This window comes from Chelonia mydas, chromosome 1 (genome assembly GCF_015237465.2).
Source record: "Chelonia mydas isolate rCheMyd1 chromosome 1, rCheMyd1.pri.v2, whole genome shotgun sequence".
Classification (NCBI taxonomy): Eukaryota; Metazoa; Chordata; order Testudines; family Cheloniidae; genus Chelonia; species Chelonia mydas.
The window spans coordinates 48,325,228-48,349,471 of NC_057849.1; the positions used below are offsets into that span (position 1 = coordinate 48,325,228).

Here is a 24,244-nt window from a genome sequence, read left to right on the forward strand (position 1 = left end):
ATATTGGACTGCCTGGTCCTTCCGTCAATCAAGGTGCACTTGGCAGCTATCTGAGCCTTCCCCATCTTCTGAGTCAGGGCAGATCAGTCTTCTACCATGAAATGATGTTCAGGTTCCTGAAGGGTTGGGCAGAGTTACCCCCAGGTTCATGACCCAATCCCTCTGTGGGACTTAAATCTGGTGCTCTCCTGGCTCACGGGTCCCTCCCTTCAAGCCATTCACCACTGCTGCTCCTCTTGTAGAAGGTTTCTTTCCTAGTAGCGATTACTTCAGCCTGAAGGGTTTCCGAGATCAGAGCATTGACATTGGAACCCCCTTATATGGTGGTGTATAAGGAAAAGGTTCAGCTGTACCCCCACAGCTTTACCAAAGGTGGTGTGTCAGTTCCATACTGTCAGGACATCTTCCTACCAGTCTTTTTTCCCAAAGCCTCACAAGACTAACAAGGAGCATAACTTAAACTCTTTGGATGTTAGGTGGGCCTTAGTTTTCTACACTGAGAGAACGAAACCCTTTCTTAAGTTGTCACAGCTCTGTTGCAGTGGCAGACAGAGTGAAAGCTCTACTGGTTTCCTTTGAGAATCTCCTTGTGGAAAACCACATGCATCAAATTCTGCTATGAACAAGAAGGGGTGTCACCCCCCGCTATTGTGACTGCCCATTCCACCGGAGCACAAGCTTCATCAGCGGCCTTAATTGTACAGGTACTGTTCCAAGACCTTTGCAGAGCCGCTACCTGTTCTTCAGTCCATACGTTCACATCCCATTACGCCATCACCCAGCAAGCCCAGGACAATGCCAGCTTCGGCAGAGCAGTGTTGCAAACAACATGTCCGTGAACTCAGAGCTCACGTCCAAGGACACTGCTTGCACTCAAAAGAAGAAAAAACGGTTACCTACTTTTTGTAACTGTTGTTCTTCGAGATGTGTTGCTTATGTCCGTTCCATGACCTCCCTCCTTCCCTGCAGTTGGAGTTGATGTCAAGAAGGAACCGAGGGGGTGTGGGGCTGGTAGTGCCCCCTATGCCAGTGCAAGGAGCATGGGGCTCCAGAGGGTGCTAGAGCCGGCCCTCCAGATACCACAAAGGGAAAAATCTCCGGCAGCTGTGCACATGGGCATGCACACACCTAATATGGAATGGACATGAGCAACGTATCTTTTATATACTCCATACTCCTTTATAAAGGAGTATGAGTCGCAAGTGGTGTTCTCGTCCATCCTCCCCGTGGAAGGAAAAGGCCGGGGTAGGGATCGTCGAATCGTGGAAGTCGATGAATGGCTACGCAGGTGGTGTCGGAGAGAAGGCTTTGGATTCTTCGACCATGGGATGGTGTTCCAAGAAGGAGGAGTGCTAGGGAGAGACGGGCTCCACTTAACGAAGAGAGGGAAGAGCATCTTCGCGAGTAGGCTGGCTAACCTAGTGAGGAGGGCTTTAAACTAGGTTCACCGGGAGAAGGAGACCAAAGCCCTGAGGTAAGTGGGGAAGCGGGATACCGGGAGGAAGCACGAGCAGGAGCGTGTGAGAGGGGAGGGCTCCTGCCTCATACTGAGAAAGAGGGGTGATCAGTGGTTTATCTCAAGTGCCTATATACAAATGCACAAAGCCTGGGAAACAAGCAGGGAGAACTGGAGGTCCTGGCAAAGTCAGGGAATTATGATGTGATTGGAATAACGGAGACTTGGTGGGATAACTCGCATGACTGGAGTACTGTCATGGATGGGTATAAACTGTTCAGGAAGGACAGGCAGGGCAGAAAAGATGGGGGAGTTGCACTGTATGTAAGGGAGCAGTATGACTGCTCAGAGCTCAAGTATGAAACTGCAGAAAAACCTGAGGGTCTCTGGATTAAGTTTAGAAGTGTGAGCAACAAGGGTGATGTCATGGTGGGAGTCTGCTATAGACCACTGGACCAGGGGGATGAGGTGGACGAGGCTTTCTTCAGGCAAGTCGCAGAAGCTACTAGATCGCACGCCCTGGTTCTCATGGGCGACTTCAATCATCCTGATATCTGCTGGGAGAGCAATACATCGGTGCACAGACAATCCAGGAAGTTTTTGGAAAGTGTAGGGGACGATTTCCTGGTACAAGTGCTGGAGGAACCAACTAGGGGTGGAGCTCTTCTTGAGCTGCTGCTCACAAACCGGGAAGAATTAGTGGGGGAAGCAAAAGTGGATGGGAACCTGGGAGGCAGTGACCGTGAGATGGTTGAGTTCAGGATCCTGACACAAGGAAGAAAGGAAAGCAGCAGAATACGGACCCTGGACTTCAGAAAAGCAGACTTTGACTCCCTCAGGGAACTGATGGGCAAGATCCCCTGGGAGAATAACATGAGGGGGAAAGGAGTCCAGGAGAGCTGGCTGTATTTTAAAGAATCCTTATTGAGGTTACAGGAAGAAACCATGCCGATGTGTAGAAAGAATAGTATGGCAGGTGACCAGCTTGGCTTAACAATGAAATCCTTGCTGATCTTAAACACAAAAAAGCAGCTTACAAGAAGTGGAAGATTGGACAAATGACCAGGGATGAGTATATAAATATTGTTCGGGCATGAAGGAATGGAATCAGGAAGGCTAAATCACACCTGGAGTTGCAGCTAGCGAGGGATGTTAAGAGTAACAAGAAGGGTTTCTTCAGGTATGTTGGCAATAAGAAGAAAGCCAAGGAAAGTGTGGGCCCCTTACTAAATGAGTGAGGGAGGCAACCTAGTGACAGAGGATGTGGAAAAAGCTAATGTACTCAATGCTTTTTTTGCCTCTGTCTTCACGAACAAGGTCAGCTCCCAGACTACTGCACTGGGCAGCACAGCATGGGGAGGAGGTGACCAGCCCTCTGTGAAGGAAGAAGTGGTTCGGGACTATTTAGAAAATCTGGATGAGCACAAGTCTATGGGGCCGGATGCGCTGCATCTGAGAGTGCAGAAGGAGTTGGCGGATGTGATTGCAGAGCCATTGGCCATTATCTTTGAAAACTCATGGCGATCGGTGGAAGTCCCAGAAGATTGGAAAAGGGCTAATGTAGTGCCCATCTTTAAAAAAGGGAAGAAGGATGATCCTGGGAACTACAGGCCAGTCAGCCTCACCTCAGTCCCTGGAAAAATCATGGAGCATGTCCTCAAGGAATCAATTCTGAAGCTAGACGAGAGGAAAGTGATCAGGAACAGTCAGCATGGATTCACCAAGGGCAAGTCATGCCTGACTATGATGAGATAACTGGTTCTGTGGATGAAGGGAAAGCAGTGGACATGTTATTCCTCGACTTTAGCAAAGCTTTTGACACGGGCTCCCACAGTATTCTTGTCAACAAGTTAAAGTATGGGCTGGATGGACGCACTGCAAGGTGGGTAGAAAGGTGGTTAGATGGTCGGGCTCAACGGGTAGTGATCAATGGCTCCATGTCTAGTTGGCAGCCGGTATCTAGCGGAGTGCCCCAAGGGTCAGTCCTGGGGCCGGTTTTGTTCAATATCTTCATAAATGATCTGGAGGATGGTGTGGATTGCACCCTCAGCAAGTTTGCAGATGACACTAAACTGAGAGGAGTGATAGATATGCTGGAGGGAGGATACAGAGGGACCTAGACAAATTAGAGGATTGGGCCAAAAGAAGTGTGAGGTTCAACAAGGACAAGTGCAGAGTCCTGCACTTAGGAAGGAAGAATTCAATGCACTGCTACAGACTAGGGACCGAGTGGCTAGGCAACAGTTCTGCAGAAAAGGACCTAGGGGTGACAGTGGACGAGAAGCTGGATATGAGTCAACAGTGTGCCCTTGTGTCCAAAAAGGCTAATGGCATTTTGGGCTGTATAAGTAGGAGCATTACCAGCAGATTGAGGGACATGATCGTTCTCCTCTATTCGACATTGGTGAGGCCTCATCTGGAGTACTGTGTCCAGTTTTGTGCCACACACTACAAGAAGGATGTGGAAAAATTGGAAAGAGTCCAGAGGAGGGCAACAAAAATGATTAGGGGGCTGGGGCACATGACTTATGAGGAGAGGCTGAGGGAACTGGGTTATTTATTCTGCAGAAGAGAAGAATGAGGGGGGGATTTGTCAGCAGCTTTCAACCACCTGAAAGGGGGTTCCAAAGAGGATGGATCTAGATTGTTGTCCGTGGTAGCAGATGAGAGAAGGAGGAGTAATGGTCTGAAGTTGCAGTGGGGGAGGTTTAGGTTGGATATTAGGAAAAACTTTTTCACTAGGAGGGTGGGGAAGCACTGGAATGGGTTACCTAGGGAGGGAGGTAGTGGCATCTCCTTCCTTAGAGGTTTTTAAGGTCAGGCTTGAGAAAGCCCTAGCTGGGATGATTTAGTTGTGGATTGGTCCTGCTTTGAGCAGGGGGTTGGACTAGATGACCTCCTCAGATCCCTTCCAGCCCTGATATTCTATGATCTCACAAAACTGTGGGACTGGGCAACAAAATGGCAGATGAAATTCAGTGTTGATAAATGCAAACTAATGCACATTGGAAAACATAATCCCAACTATACATATAAGATTATTGGTCATTGTGGATAGTTTTCTGAAAACATCCATTCAGTGTGCAGCGGCAGTCAAAAATGCTAAAAATGTTGAGAACATTAAGAAAGGGATAGATAATAAGACATAAAATATCATATTGTCTCTATATAGATCCATGGTATGCCCACCTCTTGAATACTGCGTGCAGACGTGATTGCCCCATCTCAAAAAAGATATATTGGAATTGGAAAAGGTTCAGAAAAGGGCAACAAAAATTATTAGGGGTATAGAATAGCTTCCATATGAGGAGAGATTAAGACTGGGACTTTTCAGCTTGGAAAAGAGACTGCTAAGGGGGCGGGGTATGACAGGTCTATAAAATCATGTTTGGTGTTGAGAAAGTAAATAAGGAAGTGTTATTTACTCCTCCTCGCAATACAAGAACTAGGGAGTCACCAAATGAAATTAATAGGCAGCAGGTTTAAAACAAAAGGAAGCATTTCTTCACACGGTGTACAGTCAACTTATGGAACTCTTTGCCAGAGAATGTTGTGAAGGCCAGGACTATAACAGGATTCTAAAAAAAGCTATATAAATTCAGGTAGGACAGGTCCATCAATGACTATTAGCCAGGATGAGCAAGGATGGTATCCCTAGCTTCTATTTGCCAGAAGCTGGGAGTAGATGACAGGGCGTGGATTACTTGTTCATAACTTGTTCTGTTGATTCACTTTGAAGCACCTGGCATTAGCCATTGTCAGAAGACAGGATACTGGGCTAGATGGACCTTTGGTCTGACCCAGTATGGGTGTTCTTATGCTCTTATTCTACCAGAGCCTTGGCTTGTTCACTGAAAGGAATCCTAGAAGAGATTTGCAAGATAGCAAACGGTTTATCCCTGGATTCTTTGTAGGCATTGAAGTCTGGAAATTGTTCAGTCTGTGGATGTTGCCTTCATGTGGTGGAGCACATGCTTTTGAATTTTGAGTTGGTTGGGATAATTATCCAGTATGTATTGGTGCATTGAGTGCATAAAAATAGTTTTAAAAAATAAAGATGTTTGTCACTTACCAATCCAGAGGGTCTGTACATAATTAATTTTTCTGATGCTGTTGCTTAATGTTACCTATTTGAGTTTTCTGTTTCATAAGAGATGTTCCTATGGAAATGTAATTTGACAAACTGAAGCTTGAGAGAGGCATCCATAACCCTTTCTTGTTGGTTGCTTTTTGTCAAAGGAGGGCTCAATATCTAAGTTCCCTCTAAGCTGCATAGCCACGCAGCAGGCTACAGAGGCCTGTGCAGATGCACAGCCACAGGAGTCTGGGGAGATGAGAGAGGTACGTGGGGAGGGGACCAAGTTGGGTCGTGCAGGGCTGCTGTGGAGAGAGGCGCCTATTCCCCAGCCCCGGGAGCTGTTGCTGGTGGGGAGAAGCGCCTCGCCCCGGGAGCTGCTGCCAGCGGTGAGAGGCCTGGGGGGAGTCCTCTGGCCCCAACCCCGGGGCACCCCGCACCCCAAATTCCTTCAGCCCCAGCCCCACCTCAGAACCCTCACCTCCCAGCTGGAGCCCTCAGCCCTGCACCCCAAACCTCTGCCCCAGCCCTGAGCCCCTCCATGTCCCTCCACAGTTTGAATCCCTCAGCCCTGGCCCCATCCCAGAGCCCTCAACCCTCTGCCCCAGCCCTGATCCCCCTCCCACACTCTGAACCCCTCGGACCCTTCCCCCCCGCCATGTCACCTCCATAGTCGGGCACATAAAATTCATTCCGCACATGGATATAAAAAACTAGAGGAAGCATTGCTCAATATGCTAGTCTTGAATGGTAACAGAGATGGAGACACACTGTATACAGGTTAAAATTCTATTTAAAAAAAAAAAAAGCCCAAAATCAAACCGATAAAACTGTTGCACTGTGAAATGAAAATCCAGCTCGCAAGAGGATGCGTAACTTTTCCATTGACTCCATGGGTCATGTCTGCCAACTGCAGAATGGAACTTTCTCTAGGCTTCCTTCTGTCCATCAAGCTGAATGTTTTCATGTGAAACTTAACCAACATTAACTCCTTCCTGACCTTGTTACCAAGGTGAAACTTTCTAAGGATTACTATCACTCACATAATTCTTCATAGGTTTATTTGTCATCCTACTTGCCAGGGTCAGTGAGGATTGGTTTCTCTGGCTTTTGTGGGAGTTCTGTAGTGTGGAATGTGATAAACAGTTCAAAATGAATATTTAGACAATTTAGTTAAATGCAGTCATAAGTTACATGATGAAACAAATTACTATTATGTTTGTTCTTTCTAGGATATATTTATGTTTATAACAAGGCAACTGAAAGGATTAGAAGATACAAAAAGCCCACAGTTCAATAGATATTTTTATTTACTTGAGGTAAGCTAAAATTATTACTATTTCTTCTTCTTACTTTTTCAAGTTCTCCTAATAACTGCTGTACCCTGTTCTTCCCCCCAACACAGAATATTGCTTGGGTCAAATCTTATAATATATGCTTTGAGCTAGAAGACAGCAATGAAATTTTCACACAGTTGTACAGAACGCTGTTTTCTGTAATAAAGTAAGTATATTCTGATTGATGTAGTTTTAATTAAATTAGAATCGTTTTCCTGAAATATATAAACTTTGAATCTGTATATATTCTGCTTGATCATTAAAGCTTTTAGTCTGGATATTGTAGTAATCAAAGCTTAACATTTCTGTTTTAAGAATTCAGTTTATTATACTGATGCTGCTGCCTAGGATTAAAAAAGTATATGTTCTGCCTTGTTTTTCAGATAATACTTTGTAGGAGGATTCAGTTAGTGAGCTGTAGCTCATGAAAGCTTATGCTCAAATAAATTTGTTAATCTCTAAGGTGCCACAAGTACTCCTTTTCTTTTTGAGAATGTATTAGTGTTTGGAGAACAACTATTGAATATACAAAAGCTTTAAAAATTTAGTTGTGTGTTTTATTTAGATATTATCTTAGGTTAGAAGTGTGGGAAATATTTCTGAGATAGTGTATGAGAGAGTAGAAAATGAGAGCTCACTCTGGCTCTGCTCTTTTGGGTTTTGTCAGGATAATATCCTTAAAACAAATGAAACTGAAACAAACTTCCTAGGCCAAAATTTAGAAACCACTTCTTTAGGAAATGCTCCTTTAAAAAAAGGCGCTGTTTTTGCATTCACTGCCTATTTCTTCGGCATTGCCTTGTGATTAGAGGTAGTACTTTGTTGTAATATAGTACATATATTTATATACGCTAAGAAATTCTACTTTTAATTTCAGCAATGGTCATAATCAAAAAGTACACATGCACATGGTGGATTTGATGAGCTCTATCATTTGTGAAGGAGATACTGTGTCTCAGGAGCTTTTGGATACAGTTTTAGTTAATCTAGTGCCAGCACATAAGGTAAGCTTTAATAGCTGTTGAATTTTATGGTTCGGTCATGTTGAAACTTGATCAAATTTACAGGGCAAATTGTGAAATGAATTAATCCACTAAATTTACTAGGTCTAGCCTTTATGACTCAATTTTATGTAAAACTCAGTGACATTTCATTGCTTTCATTGGGTTGTCATGAAGTGAAAATGTTTCGTCTTGGTTTTTAACAGTAGCCTAACGTTGTAAATATTTTTCTTTGTAAACTTTATTTACATTGTGACTTGTCTGAAAGTTAATTTTGTGACATCTTTATTTAAGTGGTATGTGGGTAGTAAGAACCTTGCATAAATGTATTGTTTCCTTTGAAACCAAGGTTGATACTGTTGTATTTTTAATGATGATTTTGATTTTATAGTTGTACATGGGTGAACAGGCCCAAGTACCATACTTTTATAAATTGTGGGGGGAAAGGGAGGCAAAATTAATCGAATTCATGATTTTTGCCCTTGAATTGACAAGTGTTAGTGACTAAGTGCATCATAATGTATTCTCAACATTGTTTGTGATGTTAATAAAAACATTAGGAAAATGGTGGAACATGAAATACTAAAAGGATGGATGCTTTACTTTGATAGCTTATATGCAATCATGCAGTTATTACTAGGCAAACTGGGAAATGACTGTTTTAGACTTTTATCTCGGGTATACATTATCACCCTTGGATTTTTAAAAAAAGAAGGAAAGCTGGATTTGCTCTGAGGTATAAACAAATGCATGATGTTATCTCGTGGAACTTTGGATACAAGATTTAACGTAGATAAGACGATGCAAAGTTATATGAGTTACAAAATTCAGTTATCTCCATGTAAGATAGTTTTGGAAATGTGACTACTTAAATTCTGGACAGCTTTAGATGTACTCAGGGGAGAACAGAGTCTTTTGAAACGGAACTATTTTTTCAAGAAAAGAGGCCTCAGTGTTTTTTAAATGTTATACTGCTACAGACAGGCTACAGTAGATGGATATGTGAAAGATTTTGATTGTCACTTCCAGGTGCTGCCTGGTATTTTTTTTTAAGCAATTTCATATTTTTTTATGGGTAAATTGATTTCAGCAGCTTCAGAACAGTATGTAAGAGAGCGTGGTTCACTGGAAAGAATGCAGTCAGACTTTTGAAGAGGTGCTCTTTGACAGAATAAAGCAAGGTAGTACAATGTTCTGTACACCTCACCTTTATGTATTCAACATAGAAAATTAATTAATAGGAGTAGAATTTCATCATCATCATGGCAAACCTCAAAGGGACATGGGCCACTTGCAGACTGAGCGCTGCCGGGATTAATGAGAAGCAGAGTTTAAGTAGGTGAAAAGATGCTGTTTTTTATTGACAATCTTACTATTCAAGGCATAGAGAGAGCACCTAAGTTGTTGTATCAGTCTTTTTTGACTGAAAATATTCAAATTGCATTCTTACACCCAGCTATATTGTATGTAATTTGAGCAATACCAGTACTTATCTGTGACAAAAGAATCGACCCCAAAATTTCTGGGTGCAATTCAGATTTACTAGAGGAGACCTCAGGGTATGAAAAATGTAAAAGCAAGACTAAAGACTTTTTCTTCAATTTGGAATTTCTCTTTTTTGAACATCTGTCTTTTATTTGGTGTTTTGTGCCACATTAATCTTTAGACTTTACAAATTATTCTCTATCATTTTGTGGAAAGTTTTTCCTGCATCTTTAGTGAGAGATGGGTCAATATGTTTCCATGAAAGTTCTAAACTTTTATCGAATAAAAGTAGTTCGTTGACCCTTATAGAATAAAAGTTAAAATATTCAGGGAAGATTGGATGTATTATTGAGCACTGTGCAGGCTGGTTTGAATAGTAGGCTCTCAGATGGGCATTTTGGAAGTTTATAGTGGATAAAAGCAAGGTATTGGCAGGAAACCCGCTGAATTGTGTAAGGCTTCAACTCTGGCTTTTCTCCCTCCTCTTGCTAATAAAAGGTGGCCTTTTTTATTACTCTAATGTTAATTATATACAGGGCTTCTGTGTTTTGGGGTTTATTAATTTTGTGTTTTGAAGTTTATTTTATCAAGTTTTCGGTAGTAGAAATCCAAGAATTTGGGTTTTTGGGGGCTTTCTGTTTGTACAGCCAGTAATGAGTAATGCATATAATATACATTACTCATTACAGGGGTATATACTGTAATGAGTAATCTCTTCTTATTCTGAAATGCGTTTTAATTTTTTTAACGTTTCAAACAGCACTACATTAAAGTGCACTAACAAACATTTAATGTGCACCAACAGAGTCTATGTGGACCAGAAAATGCGCAGCATGATGGTACGCTTTTGAAATCACACCCTTATATTTCTCATTAGTACTCTATATAGACGAGCCTTTAGATTCAAGTAACTATTTCTGCTCTTTTTCTGATCTTTAGTGGATTAAACACTGATTTAATTTTTTTGTATTGTGGGTTTTTACTGGTTAAAATCACAAATCAGAAGCCCTAAATACATGCTCGCTAATGGTTACAATTATTTGCATAATTTGCATAAGTATGTTCTGAGACTTGTATGTATGTGATCTAAGTCTGTTGTGATCTAAATATGCAAAATACAGGTCTGTATTTTACATCTGGTTATTCAGCCAGTATTCTGAAATTTTTTTACACAGATTTTAGGCTTCATAGTCAATACAAGTGATATATTTATATTTCATCACAAAAACTTAGTTAAGGTGAAGCCTGAGTTTGAAGGCACATATCAGTGGTTTAAATGTATATTACTTTACAAAAATGTTAGCTTTTAAAAAAAAAAAAAAAAAGAAAAAAGCAAAATTCCTCAAATGATAAAAAACCAAGAAATGGAAATTGAGGTTGCATTATTCCAAAAAGCCCACCTCTCTCCATGAGAGGTTAAGGGTACCTAGCTCCCATATACCTCCAGCAGAAATCAAAAGACCACTAGGAGAATTAGGCCTTGTCTACCCCCCCCCCCCGCCCCCCGGCTGCATAAGTATGGTGGGAATATCTGCTTCTTATGATTCCCAGCTCTCTCTTCCTATGGGGAGGAAGTTAGCTCACCACTGCTACAGTTGGTTTACAGGGGTGCCTCCACCTTCTTATATGTTTTAGGGCCTGCAGCAGTCCCTCACTTCTCTTCAAGCAGATGTGCTTGCCCGTGCTGATATAGGAGTCTACCTGGGCAGGGCTTTTGCCTGCCATCAGAAAGAAAAAAGGGTCAGTCACAGGCCACACAATACAAAAAACCCCACAACCCTTTTCTTCTACATATGCACATAGCTTACACTCTTACCATTTCCTTTAAAGACTTAGAAATGGACATTTAATCAGCTTGACTATAGATTTTTTTTTTTTTTTTTTTCAGAGGGTCAGTTTAAAAAAAAAAAGTACAATCTCACTTTTTTTGTTTTGTTTATCATTAGCTAGGAGGAACTACAAGTGGTGCGTGTTACTCAAGCTGGGCAGGGTGGAGAGCTCTGTAGAGTCAAATTTACAGGATAGTTATTTTAGAGGTGGGGAGGGTAGAAGAAGAAGGGGTTTAGTGATATATATGCAGCATAGCTTTCTGTCCTGCAGTGGTTTAAGTCTTGTAGTAATTGCCATTTTCTAAGGCTTTTATTTGGGTATACGAGACTAAAAGTTAATTTAAGTAGTGCAGGAGTTGTCACAATTGTTCATAATAGAGAGATTGTGCTTTTTTACCCTTCCTATTCAAGATTGTACAGATCATCTGTCTTCCCACTGGTTGCTGAACAAGATTCCTGAGGGAACTACAGATGTTCCTACCTGGGAAAATTAACTGAAATTTGAAATTTTCTGACAAAGGTTTTTTCCATTGGAAAATACTGATTCCTCTGAATCAAGCGTTCTTCATAACATGTTGATTTCACCAAATTCTCTTGGAAAACAGACGGATGGATGGGGAAGCAAGAGCCTGGATGTCTTGGGAGACCAGGCTTCTAGGGTCCCAGGCTTCTGAGCAGTTTTCTGGGTGCCCACTACCTGCCTGGCCAGCTATCCAGGCTGTCCTTTTGGAGGCCTAGCAGCTGTTTTACAAAAAATTCAGAGACTTTCTCTTGCACAGCTTCTGTCATTATTCATTATAAATGGCCTAATACCTCCAACTAGTGGAATTCAGAGGCAGTCCAATGTGGTTGCTTGATGCTTCAGGCCTAATCTCTGCCCTCAGCTCAACCTACCAGATTTTCTGCCTCTAGCAGTGGAATAAGTTGGTGGTTCAGTTTCTTCCAACCATTTTGTTTTAAAATATTTTATTTAATAGTTTTCGTGTATGTGACTTTTAGTAGTCTTCCTTCTCCCTCCCTTCCTCCCTCCCGGACTGGGTAAACGGTAGCGTTCTGGTTTCAGCCACCATCTGCTGCCGCCTATTGGACTACTCTGTCCCCACTCAGCCATGGCAGAGCTGCCCTGCAAACACCTGTCTAAATTTAAGCGGTGTTTCATATGTGAGGAAGTAGTTACAGGCTCTACAGTGTGTGAATTATGTCCTGCCTCTTCCCAGCCGGACAAACCTTGCACTGCCAGGGTATGGGGCTCAGTCAGACTAACCTGTTGGGTCTTTCACCATGCCCTGAGGAGCCATGACTGCAACACAGAAAAGCCTTATCAGGAGCTTCTGAGCTTTTTTGGGGCGGGGGGAGTCTCAGGTTGAGGAGGAAACTATCTGGCTGGCTCAGGGGTAAGTCCCACAACAGACCCGGGTCGGAGATGGGCGGATGGGGTGAAAGTTTCCAAAAGGATCCAGTGTCCCTCGTATGCTTAAGTGGGTTGTCAGCTCTCTGGGCAAAGAACCAGGGCTCCTATGCAACTCCCCTTTTTCCTACTGTGAATCAAGAGATTTTCTTGACTGTCTTGCAAACTCCGGGTCCCAAAAAAGCAAAAAACAAGTGTGTCCTTTGCAAGGTATGGATTAGTATTATTTATCAACAAGTAGGATGAAAATCAAAGGTTAAACCTCTTCTCCTTTGCCTTCTCCTGAGGGAGTGTTTTCTGGGGTTATTCTCCTGTAAAGTATGTCTTGCAGTCCTTTGTATTGTGCTCACCATCCTTCCCTGACCCTGCAGCATGTCTGGGCATGTAGAGGATCTTGTCCCTCCTGTGCAGTCCTGCCTCAGGCTGCAGCCTAAAGGGAATTGTTCCTACCTGGCTTTCAGCTCAAGGACCACCTCTGTGCCAGGGAAAGAGGGTTGCATTTGAGGCAAGAGTGGAATGGAGTTGTGACTTATCATCAGTCATAAACCTTTGCTCTGCTAAGGAAAGGGTCTTGCTCTCCACCCCTTCCCTGTTCCACAGGCTCACTCCACATTAAAGCCTTAGGAGCACTTCAGGCAGTCTGTAACCAGAGCAGAGGCACATGAGGATTCCACTCCCCACAAAGCTGTACAACCCTAGGATTATAGAGGGTGAGAAATCTCTTCCTGTGTGCAATATATGATCCTGATTTACTAGGCAAAGCCCCTGATTGCTTCTACAGTATTTACCTGGGTGCCAAGCAGCCTGGGGGTGCAGGTAGAGCTGTTAAGCTCTCTGAGGATATTTTAACAAGCTGTTTCCCCAGTTGAGATATGTGTACCAGTACCTGTCTTCCGTTGTGTGGTTTCCATGCCAGGATGAATAGCATGCTACCTCTCCCATTTAAACAACTGGGGGAAGAAATACCATACATGCATCACAAAAACAAATCATGTACAGGACCTTTCTAAGACAGGCTATTGAGGGGGTCAACAAGCATATAGACAAGGGGGTCGAGTAGATATAGTGTACTTAGATTTTTCAGAAAGCTTTTGACAAAGGCTCTTAAGCAAAGTAAGCTGTCATGGGATAAGAGGGAAGGTCCTCTTAGGGATTGGTAACTGTTCAAAAGATGATAAACAAAGGGTAGGCATAAATGGTCAGTTTTCAGACTGGAGAGAGATAAATAGTGGTGTCCCCAGGGGTCTGTACTAGGACCAGTCCTGTTCAACTAATTCATAAATGATCTGGAAAAAGGGGTGAACCATGACGTAACAAAATTGCACATGACACAAAACTACTCAAGATAGTTAAGTCCCAAGCAGACACAAAAGCTACAAAAGGATCTCTCAAAACTGGGTGACTGAGCAACAAAATGGCAGATGAAATTCGTGGTTGATAAATGCAAAGTAATGCGCATTGGAAAACATAATCCCAACTATACATATAAAATGATGGGGTCTAAATTAGCTGTTACCACTCAAGGAGATCTTGGTGTTATAGTGGATAGTTCTCTGAAAACATCCACTCAATGTGCAGCAGAGGTCAAAAAACTGAACAGAAAGTTGGGAATCATTAAGAAAGGGATAGAAAATAAGACAGAAAATGTTAAATTGCCTCTATATAAATCCATGGTATGCTTACCTTTTGAAGACTGCATGCAGATGTGGTTGCCCAATCTTAAAAAAGATATATTGGAATTGGAAAAGGTTCAGAAAAGAGCAACAAAAATTATTAGGGCTTCCGTTTTAGGAGAGATTAATAAGACTGGGACTTTTCAGCTTGGAAGAGACACAACTGAGGGGGGATATGATAGAGGTCTTTAAAGTCATGACTGGTGTGGAGAAAGTAAATATGGAAGTGTTACAAGAACTAGGGGGTCACCAAATGAAATCCTGGTCAGAAGGCCAAGACTATAACGGGGTTCAAAAAAGAACTAGATGAGTTCATGGAGGATAGGTCCATCAATGGCTATTAGCCACGATGGGCAGGGATGGTGTCCCTAGCCTCTGTTTGTCAGAAGCTGGGAATGGGCAACAGATGGATCACTTGATGATTACCTGTTCTGTTCATTCCCTTTGGGGCCCCTGGCATTGGCCACTGTTGGAAGACAGGATACGGGCTAGATGGACCTTTGGTGTGACCCAGTATAGGCGTTCTTATCAGTGGCTTGCAAGGAACTCATTAATATTATGATCCCTTTGAAGCATTAGTAGATGCATAATTTCCTGTTGATGTGGCCTTTGAGGGTATCATAATAGCCAAATGAGAATATCTGATTAAATTAAATGTTAAACTAAAATGTTTTTGTAAAAACACAAATTTAATACATTTTGGGAGCCTAAGGTTTCTGCAGCAGTAGCTCCACGAGTGAAAGACAGTCATCATCAGAAGGGGACTTCCTTCGAAAAGATCCCACAAACCCTCCGAATGGTGACACACTGCATAGCAATTTCAGAGCCTTAGTGATAGCCATTCAGACCAAAATCTTTTCATACACTTAGTAAAGAAAGGATACTTTGTGGCAAACAAGTGGCTTATCTAGAATAGTGTTTCTCAACCTTGTTGATGTTTGAAACCAGCTTGCTGCCTTTCTAAACTATATCAGAGATCTCAGGGACTGATTCCAGTCCACAGACTGTTCGTTGAGAAACTGATCTAGACGTTTGATCCTTGCTTGGAGAGAGATATCCTGGGTTCTGTCTTGGTCAAACCCTTGATGTGATTTATGAGGAGCAATGGATATCTTGGTGGCTACAAGAAAGCCAGGTTATACTCCTGAATAGCCATTGATCATCCTAAACAGATACCTTATGCATCCGAACTTACAGGTGAGGAGCTATTGGGGGAAACATTAATGAAATTAGTAGCTAAGATTGCAGAGAGGCCTCAACTCTCACTGTCAAAGCCAGCATAGCAATCTGTAGGTTGCTACCACATCAAGGGTACCTAAAAAGGGACTGTTACCCTGGCAGAAAGAAAACTCTGTAGCTGACGCTTCCACAGAAACCTACATAAATTTTCCTCCAAACTAACAATCCTCAGCATGACAGACAAAAGAGCATTTGTGTAGGAGAGCTCACAATTCCTGTACAAGACTCTCTTTCTGAGTCACCCCCTGCACCCAGAGTCGTAGGTGGCTGGTGGTAGTCACAGCAAGGCACAGATTGCGTGTTACGCACCCTATACCCATTCATAGGCAGCATGCTAATCAGTACCCTGTCCATTGAAACAGACCTGTTCATAAATGGACAACAGCTGGAGAGGATTCAGAGCCACCAGGTCTTCAAAATAAACTACATCTTTTGATCTTAATGCAGAGAATTGCTCACCCAGAGGTCAAAAGACATGGGTGGGTATTGCCCTAATGGTAAGATTTGCAGAGATCCAAACTTCGTTGCATCAGTTTTTTTTCTGAGGGTTAGTCAGTTATTTCCAATGGCTAGGATTACTCATGCCATGTATTCGCTTCATCTCCTGAGTGGGTTTCTCAATGCACCTTCAGAAATTTCTTGTGAGGACCTAGAACCATGCATTTGATACAATGCAAAATTTGGTGTTTTCAGATCACATCCAAATGCACCTTGGTGGGCAGGTAAGTAGAAACAAGAAGCCAAAAGTCAACCCAACTTTCATTCTAGACCCTTGCTTACTCTTTATGGAGGGTTGATTTCCGAAATCTCATAAAATGCATCCTTTTAGTTCATTTTGACATCTCTATTAGGATGGTGTTGGTGTTTGTTTTTTTCCAAACTCCATGGACGTGGCCATATGGGATTGGACCAGTGGTCCATCAGTTCCAGTACCCTGTCTGTGGCAGTAACCAGTACCAGCTGCATCAGTAGAAGGTACAAGAAACCACATAATGAGCAATTATGGTACTCAGAGGACGTCTCCTACTATTAGAGGTTGACTTACGATTGAAGCATGAGTGTTTATATCCTTTCCAAAACCAGGGAGTAACCAGAGATCAGAGCTTCTTTATTGCAATGGAAACAATGTCACGGATAGACAAAAAACCTGCTACCTTCAGGACAGTTCACGTAAAGGATAGAGAAAAAGGAGAGTTGAAGTCCTTTTCATAGTCCTCCACTGGACCTGAAGGCACTTTGGACTTGCTAGATAGCTAGTGATGCCACACTTTATCTGCACAAAACACCAGACCTCTAGAAGCAGGGACCTCTTCATTCAGATCGGGAACACATACAGTTAAAAGCTTCCGCACTGGAAGAAAAGTGTAAGCATGGATTGAGCATGGATTCTAGATTAATGTCCAGTAAAGTGTGGTATCCAGATGTAACTTGGATATTTCATTCATTGATCTGGCAAATTTACATTACAGTTCAAGAGGAGACAGAAAGCTCTTTGGGGCCGGGACTACTTCTGTGTTTGTGCAGAGCTCATCACAATGGGGCTGTAACCTCTAAATGCAATTGAAATGCAAATTTAATAATCCCAAAGTTCTCCTTCAGGTGATTGTGCACGTATACATTCTACTGTAGGTGTGTGCGCTCAATGCCCTCGTGTTGAAGACTTGCCAGTACTACCACTAGGCAGTGCATGTGTCTATGCTCTCCTCCTGCACAGAGCCAACAGCATAAAACAGGCGTGGCCACCTGCTCCATCTCAGTTCCTTCTTACTGCCCATGGCAGGAATTGGAGCTCCCTGTTGCTCTTGAACTTCAGTTAGCTTAGAAACTGGTTTCTGCTTTGTATATAGTTATAGGTCACTTTAATACAGTTATAGTTTAGTTAGTTAATAGTTGTTTAAGGTTTTTTGCTTGTAGAAATCCCCATGATGTAAGCAGTGTGTCACATGCAGGGCTCCTTTTCCTGTCACCGATAGGTACAAAAGTTACCTAATTTGTTTAGGCAAGGGACCTGTAAGAAACAAATGTCCTATTTATACCTCATTGCCCATGAGGACAAAGAAATGGTGATTTGTCTTAAAGTTTTTCTTTGAGTGCTTGCACATGCCTACTCTGCTGTAGGTGCGTGGGCGCCCTGAGAACAGTTGCCGGAAATTTCCCCCCCTCAGCGGAACCCATCGGAGCAACTCAGGCACCCTCTGGTGCCACATGCTTATAGCACTGATAAAAAAGGTCCAGCCCACCCCGTGCCCCCTCAGTTCCTTTTTTCTGACCATGATGGTCTCTGAAACGGTTCTTTTTGCTATGGTAAGCTTTCTCTGTGGTCTGTTTTTCTGATAGTTGTATATAATTAGTAGTTGTCAATACTTAGTCTTCATTAGTATAGTTTGTTTTTCTACATTCGTTAGTGGAGTTTTGTCCATACCCAGTACTGAGGCATGCCTCAGTTACTGGGCTTCAGGCCCTGTGTCTCCTGCCCCTGAGTGACCTGCACTCTAGTTGCCTGGAGTGCTTGGATGAGCCTCCCATCGGGATCACTGTCATATTTGCAGAGACTTTAAAGCCTATACAAAGGAGGACTGGGAAGCCAGGTTGAAGTTTCTGCTTATGGAAGCAGCACTGAGAACTTCCTCTGAGCTGAGCTGGTTGGACTTGGCACCAAGCACCTCGGCGTTTGTGAGGACCACTCCTGCCACTGGGCGAGAGTCATGGCACCGTTCACCATCCCCAATGCCGAGGAAGAGGCATAAGAAGCAGCCAGCCAAGAAGGGTTGTGCCCCGACACCAAAGAAGGCCTGGTATGGGGAGCAGAGAGGAGTGCAACCTAAGTCACGCCGCCACTCAGCCTCAGCATCGCAGCAGTTGGTGTCATTGAGTCTGGTACCAGCTGACCCTTTGGCACTGGAGGGCAGTGTTCCCTCTAATTTTTCCCACACATGTGTGGAATGAATTTTATTATGTGCACCAATGTGGAGGTGATGTGTGACACATCACCTCCATGTTGGTGCACATAACAAAATTAATGTGGCGGGGGTGGGGCTGAGGATTTTGGAGTGTGGAGGGGGCTCAGGGCTGGGGCAGAGGGTTGGAGTGTGTGTGTGTGGGTGGTGAGGACTCCAGGCTGAGGGTGAGGGGCTCAGGGTTGGAGCAGAGGGTTGGGGTGTGGGTTCTGGGGTGGGGCTGGGGATGAGGGGTTTGGGGTGCAGGCTGCTCTGGGGCTACAGTGGGGAGAGAGAACCCCTCCCAGCTCTCTCTCCCAGCAGCAGTACCTGGGCTGTGGAGGAGAGATGCTTCTCCCTTCCGTGGCAGCTCCTGGGCTGGGTTGGAGCCACAAGATAAGCGCCTCTCCCCTGGCCAGGGGGCTGGGGCGGGGTTGGGGCCGGGGCACCTTTCCCCGCTGCGGCAGATCCCGGGCTGGGGGAGAGGCGCCTCTCCCTGCTGCAGCCCTGAGTGTTTGCATGGCGCTTAATAGGCTGCTGTGCAACTGCGTGGCCGCGCAGCTTACAGGGAACTTAGCCTGAGGGACAGTGTGGTACCAGCGCTATTGCAGTGCTGTCTGCACCAGAGGCGGTGCTGCTGCCACGGACCTGCCATCACTGTCAGTACTGGTGTCACATGCAGTACAGGAGTTGGTGGTATCGGTGCCAGCAGACATGAGTGTGTGTGGCCACCAATTATTGTCTTGTACTGGGTCCTGTGGTACTGTCTAAGGGGAAACCAAACATGTTGGCCCCGACGCAGGCTTCCATGCCTTGGCACCGATATATGGCAGTGGTGGGAATTACTTTTTCGTGGTCACCAGACTGACACCTCATCCGAGAAATCGGTGCTAGCACTCTTCCAGTCATCCCTACCTTGCCATTGATCCAGGCACTTGAGTGCCTTTGAGTGCTTGGCTTAGTGGTCACAATGGGCCTATGCTAATGCAGCAGCCCTTTTGGAACCCCTGGGGGTTTCCTACAATCCTGGGACCCCACTCAAGGTGCTCCTATTCTGTGACCTCTGATAGAAGGGATTGGCCACCTCATCGGACAGCTGGACTCCGGGAGTACCGAGCCCAGGGCTGAGTTCTAGGAACATGTATCTTGGAGTTGGAAGCTACATCTACCATAGATGAGTTGTCAGTTTTTCAACTAACTTGGATATAAATTTTTAAATGGTCTCTTTCACAGATCCCTCAAGGGACCTGAAGTACTGTCTGGTTTAATTGATTCTGCCTTCGAGCCTTTAGCATTAATTTCCCCATCATTGCTGTAAATAAAAACTGCAGCGAGAAGGGTGTTGGAGCTGCAGGCACCACAAGCTTGACCCCCTTTTATGACATTTAACACAGACATGGTTTCTCATAGTGTATGCTGAAGGTTATATCTGCATTCTACCTCAGTCATGCCTCTGAATATTATTTCTGAAACCTCATTCTAGCAAAGATGAAGAGAGGCTTCAAACTTTGGACATTCAGAAGGCTCTCTCCTTTTACCTGGACCCCATGAAGTTTTTCAGATTGTGTCCTAGACTTTTGTCCTTTTTGCTGAAAGGATTAAAGGGTAGTCAGCATATATTTCACTGGATTTCTGACTGTATCAAGATCTTCTATAATATAGAAGAGGTTTCCCTTCTGAAAATAATGGCCCATTCTACTATGGCTCATACCACTTCATGAGCTTGCTTGAGTAATATACTTATAGTGGATATTTGCAAGCCAGCAAAATGGCTGTCAGATGCTGTGCTATCACTCAAACTTCCTGGGATGATGCCAATTTGGCAAGTCAGTGCTGCAGTCTCTTTTCAAGTAATCAGAAATCACTGCTGGGGAGTCACCTACAGTGAAATGTATATGTGCACAATAACTCAATGGGGAAAAATTGTTATTTACCTAAGTAACTGTGTTTTAGATGTATTGTGCACATGTACATTCCACAATCCTCCCACCTTTCCTGCTACTTTGTGTATTAGATTTCGGTGTGAAGCAATACAGAGGGAAGTAGCCATGCCCCTTTTCACAAAGAGGACAGAGTTGCATGTGCCACCTAGTGGTACTGCTGGCAAAAGTCTCTGATTTGAATGAATTGGACACTTCCAGTGGAATGTATATGTGGAGAAAACATCTCTAAGAACAGCAGTGACTATACAGTTTAGTAGCTATTTTTTCTGGTGATTTCACGTATGCTAGAGTTTCTCCAGAAGGTTTGGTTGGAGTCTGGCAAACAAGCATCTTAGAAAAGTGGTTACCAAACATACCGGTATTTTGTAGATAGGCACATTATATTCTTCAAGTGTGAAGTGTAGTCAGAATGACTGATTACATGACCCTGTGGCTGGCCTTTCTATTTGCCATGACCTCTGAAAGGCAAGTTTTGGAGTTGGTTCATACAAGAACTAAACTGCTTTTATCATGAGGAAGAGGTTATTCTTGTGGCTCCAGAAACCTTTCTGTTCAAGCAAAGTTTCATTTTGCACTGTTCTTGGGAAATAATTCTCCCATCAGTTTGTTCTAACCCTTGGAAGGTTGTGGCATAAATTAGCATTCCTAGAGCTCTGAAGATACATCTCGAGCTTATTGATTACATATGCCAATTGTACTCTGTTCATCTTATTATATCCAATCTGCCAAAACCTCAGGGCCTCAAAGTTGCTGAAGGCAAGATGTAAAAATCTGGCACGAGTTGGCATGCTAGGCATCTGGGGAAAATATTTGCAGGAGGCACTCGGTCGGGGGGGGGTGTGTGTGTGTGTGTATGAGCCTCATTAGAGGAAGATTTGCAAAGTAAGTTGCCATCTCTCTGCAATTTAAACTTCTAAGTTTAAAAAGTTCTTGCTTTATGTCGGGGGAATTTCTGTTCCTGCCCATTATTCTACTATAATAATTAAACTTTCCACCCCGACTTCTGGGATTCACTTCTAGCTACTTCCCATGAGTAATGAATGAGTATAGAAACTGTGCAACAGAATCAGAAATTTCTTACCTGATAACTTTCGGTCAGTAGAATCATAGAATATCAGGGTTGGAAGGGACCTCAGCAGGTCATCTAGTCCAACCCCCTGCTCAAAGCAGGACCAATCCCCCTATTTTTGCCCCAGATCCCTAAATGGCCCCCTCAAGGATTGAACTCACAACCCTGGGTTTAGCAGGCCAATGCTCAAACCACTGAGCTGTCCCTTCCCCCAAGTAGCTTCTCTCCAAATTCGGCCTACGCTGATAGTCTGGTAAATGATGAGAATATAAATTTGAAACTTTTCTCTAGAGTGAGATTTAAACATATATTGCCTTTAAGGTTAATTTAATACATTATTTCAGGTTGTCTTAATAAGTTGGAGTATTTCTACAGCTATGGAAAACTCTTCTGGTGGCCTGAGCTGAAGGGTGGCGCTTAGTCTTAGATTCTGCAGCAACAACACTGTGCCACTCCCAATTCCACAGGGTGGGGGGCATTGACTTATTAGTAATGAATTTGGAGAGAAGCTGCATAAAAGAGAAAATTCTCAGATAAGAAATTTCTCATTTTTGTTCTTCTGCAGAATGAATTTTTTTCCAAAATTTAGGATTTTCTGTTTTGCAAAAAAAAATTATTACTGCTCATGTCTACTAATAACCATTAGCAGTATGTTTGAAAAACTAAAATTTAAACCTGAAAGAAACACGAGGTCTGGAAGGTTCACAAACCACCATATTAGGGCTGTTGGCCTCTGAGAAACCGACCCTGTAAAATGGCACAGTGGAGTTTGTCTCAAGCTTCAGTGTCTATGATATCCAGAATTTACTTGCTTAGCTTATCTTAAAAGCAGGCACAGCAGCTGCAAACAATGGTGCCAACAGGTTCTGCTGCACTAGGGGGAAATGGGGCCTAGCTGGGGGTAACCCTCTCCCAGTACCCCCAGAACTGTGTAATGGAAACACCCCTCTGTGGGCACTATGACCTATGTGGCACGCCCCTTCCCCCCCACCTGGCCCCCTAGCCATGTGGATTTTGGCAAAGAAACTATAAGGTCCTCAGCCAGAGACTGACAGGATTAAAAACTGATTAATTTATGTGTCTCAAAATATAACTAAATAAGGACTCATGGAGCGGGCATTTTTTGTGGGGTTCTGCAGGGATTGGCTCTTGGCCCAATAAAATTCAATACGTCAGTAACCTGGAAGAAAATATAAAATAACTACTGATAAAGTTTGCAGATGAGCCAAAGGTTGGGGATATGGTAAATAATGAAGAGGATAGTTGACTTGTACAAGTGATTCTGATTGTTCTGTAAGCTGGGTGCAAGCAAACAATGTGTTTTAATATGGCCAAATATAAACTCTCATATCTAGGAACAAAGAATGTCGGCCTTACTTATGGAACGGAGGAAAGCAGTGACTGTGAAAACGATTTGGACATCCTGGTGGATAATCAGCTGAACTTGAGCTTCCAGTGCAATGCTCTGGCCAGACGTGCTAATGGGATCCTTAGATGTATAAACAGCGGACTCTCGAGTAGGCATAGAAAGTTTATATTACCTTTGTGTTTGGCACTTGTGCGACCAGTGTTAGAATACTTTGTCCGGGTCTGATGTCCACAGTTCAAGAAGGATGTTGCTAAATTGGAAAGGGTTCAGACAAGAAGCAAGAGAATGATTAAAGGATTGGAAAACATGCCTCATAGTGAAAGACAAGCTCTAACTATTTAGATTAACAAAGAAAAAGTTAAGGAGTGACTTGATCAGTCTAGAAATACCCACACAAGGAATTATATTTTGATAGAAGATTCTTCAGTGTAGCAGAGGAAGGTGTAACACGATCCAGTGGCTGGAAGTTGAAGCTAGACAATTTCAGACTGGAAATAAGTAGGGCTGTGAAGCGAGTAAAAAATGCATCTCCATCGCGTGATTAATTGCACTGTTAAACAATAATAGAATACCATTTATTTAAATATTTTGGATGTTTTCTCCATTTTCAAATTGATTTCAATTATAACAGAATACAAAGTGTATGGTACTCACTTTATATTTTTTATTACAAACATTTGCACTGTAAAAAAACAAAAAACAGTTTTTTTCAATTCGCCCAAGGCAAGTAGTGTAGTGCAATTTCTTTATCGTGAAAGTTGAACTTAAAAATGTAGAATTAGGTACAAAATAAGTGCATTCAAAAATAAAACAATGTAAAACTTTAGAGCCTACAAGTCCACTCAGTCCTACTTCTTGTTCAGCCAATCGCTCAGACAAACAAGTTTGTTTACATTTGCAGGAGGTAACGCTGCCCTCTTCTTGTTCACAGTGTCACCTGAAAATGAGAACAGGTGTTTGCATGGGCACTGTTGTAGGGGGCATTATAAAGTATTTACATGCCAGATGCGCTAAACATTTGTATGCCCCTTCATGCTTTGGCTACCATTCCAGAGGACATGCTTCCATGCTAATGATGCTTGTTTAAAAAAAAATGCATTAATTAAATTTGTGATTGAACTCCCTGGGGGGGAATTGTATGTCGCCTGCTCTGTTTTACCAGCATTCTGCCATATGTTTAATGTTATACCGTTCTTGGATGATGACCCAGCACATGTTGTTCATTTCAAGAACACTTTCACTGCAAATTTGACAGAATGCAAAGAAGGTACCAGTGTGAAATTTCTAAAGATAGCTACAGCACTCAACCCAAGGTTTAAGAATCTGAAGTGCCTTTCAAAATCTGAGAGGGATGGGGTGTGGAGCATGCTTTCAGAAGTCTTAAAAGAGCAACATTCTGATGTGGAAACTACAGAACGCGAACC

General features: G+C 43.1%; 1 protein-coding gene across 3 annotated transcripts in view; it reads left to right on the forward strand.

Annotated features, from left to right (window-relative positions):
• PDS5B (PDS5 cohesin associated factor B) overlaps nucleotides 1-24,244 on the forward strand; it is a 259,687-nt gene that overhangs the window by 74,882 nt on the left and 160,561 nt on the right. For all 3 annotated transcript variants that reach the window (XM_037892188.2, XM_037892184.2, XM_043531708.1), the window contains exons 4-6: nucleotides 6,764-6,850; nucleotides 6,937-7,034; nucleotides 7,746-7,872. In XM_037892188.2, the coding sequence (XP_037748116.1) occupies nucleotides 6,764-6,850; nucleotides 6,937-7,034; nucleotides 7,746-7,872 (312 nt within the window). The remainder of the gene's footprint in view (nucleotides 1-6,763; nucleotides 6,851-6,936; nucleotides 7,035-7,745; nucleotides 7,873-24,244) is intronic.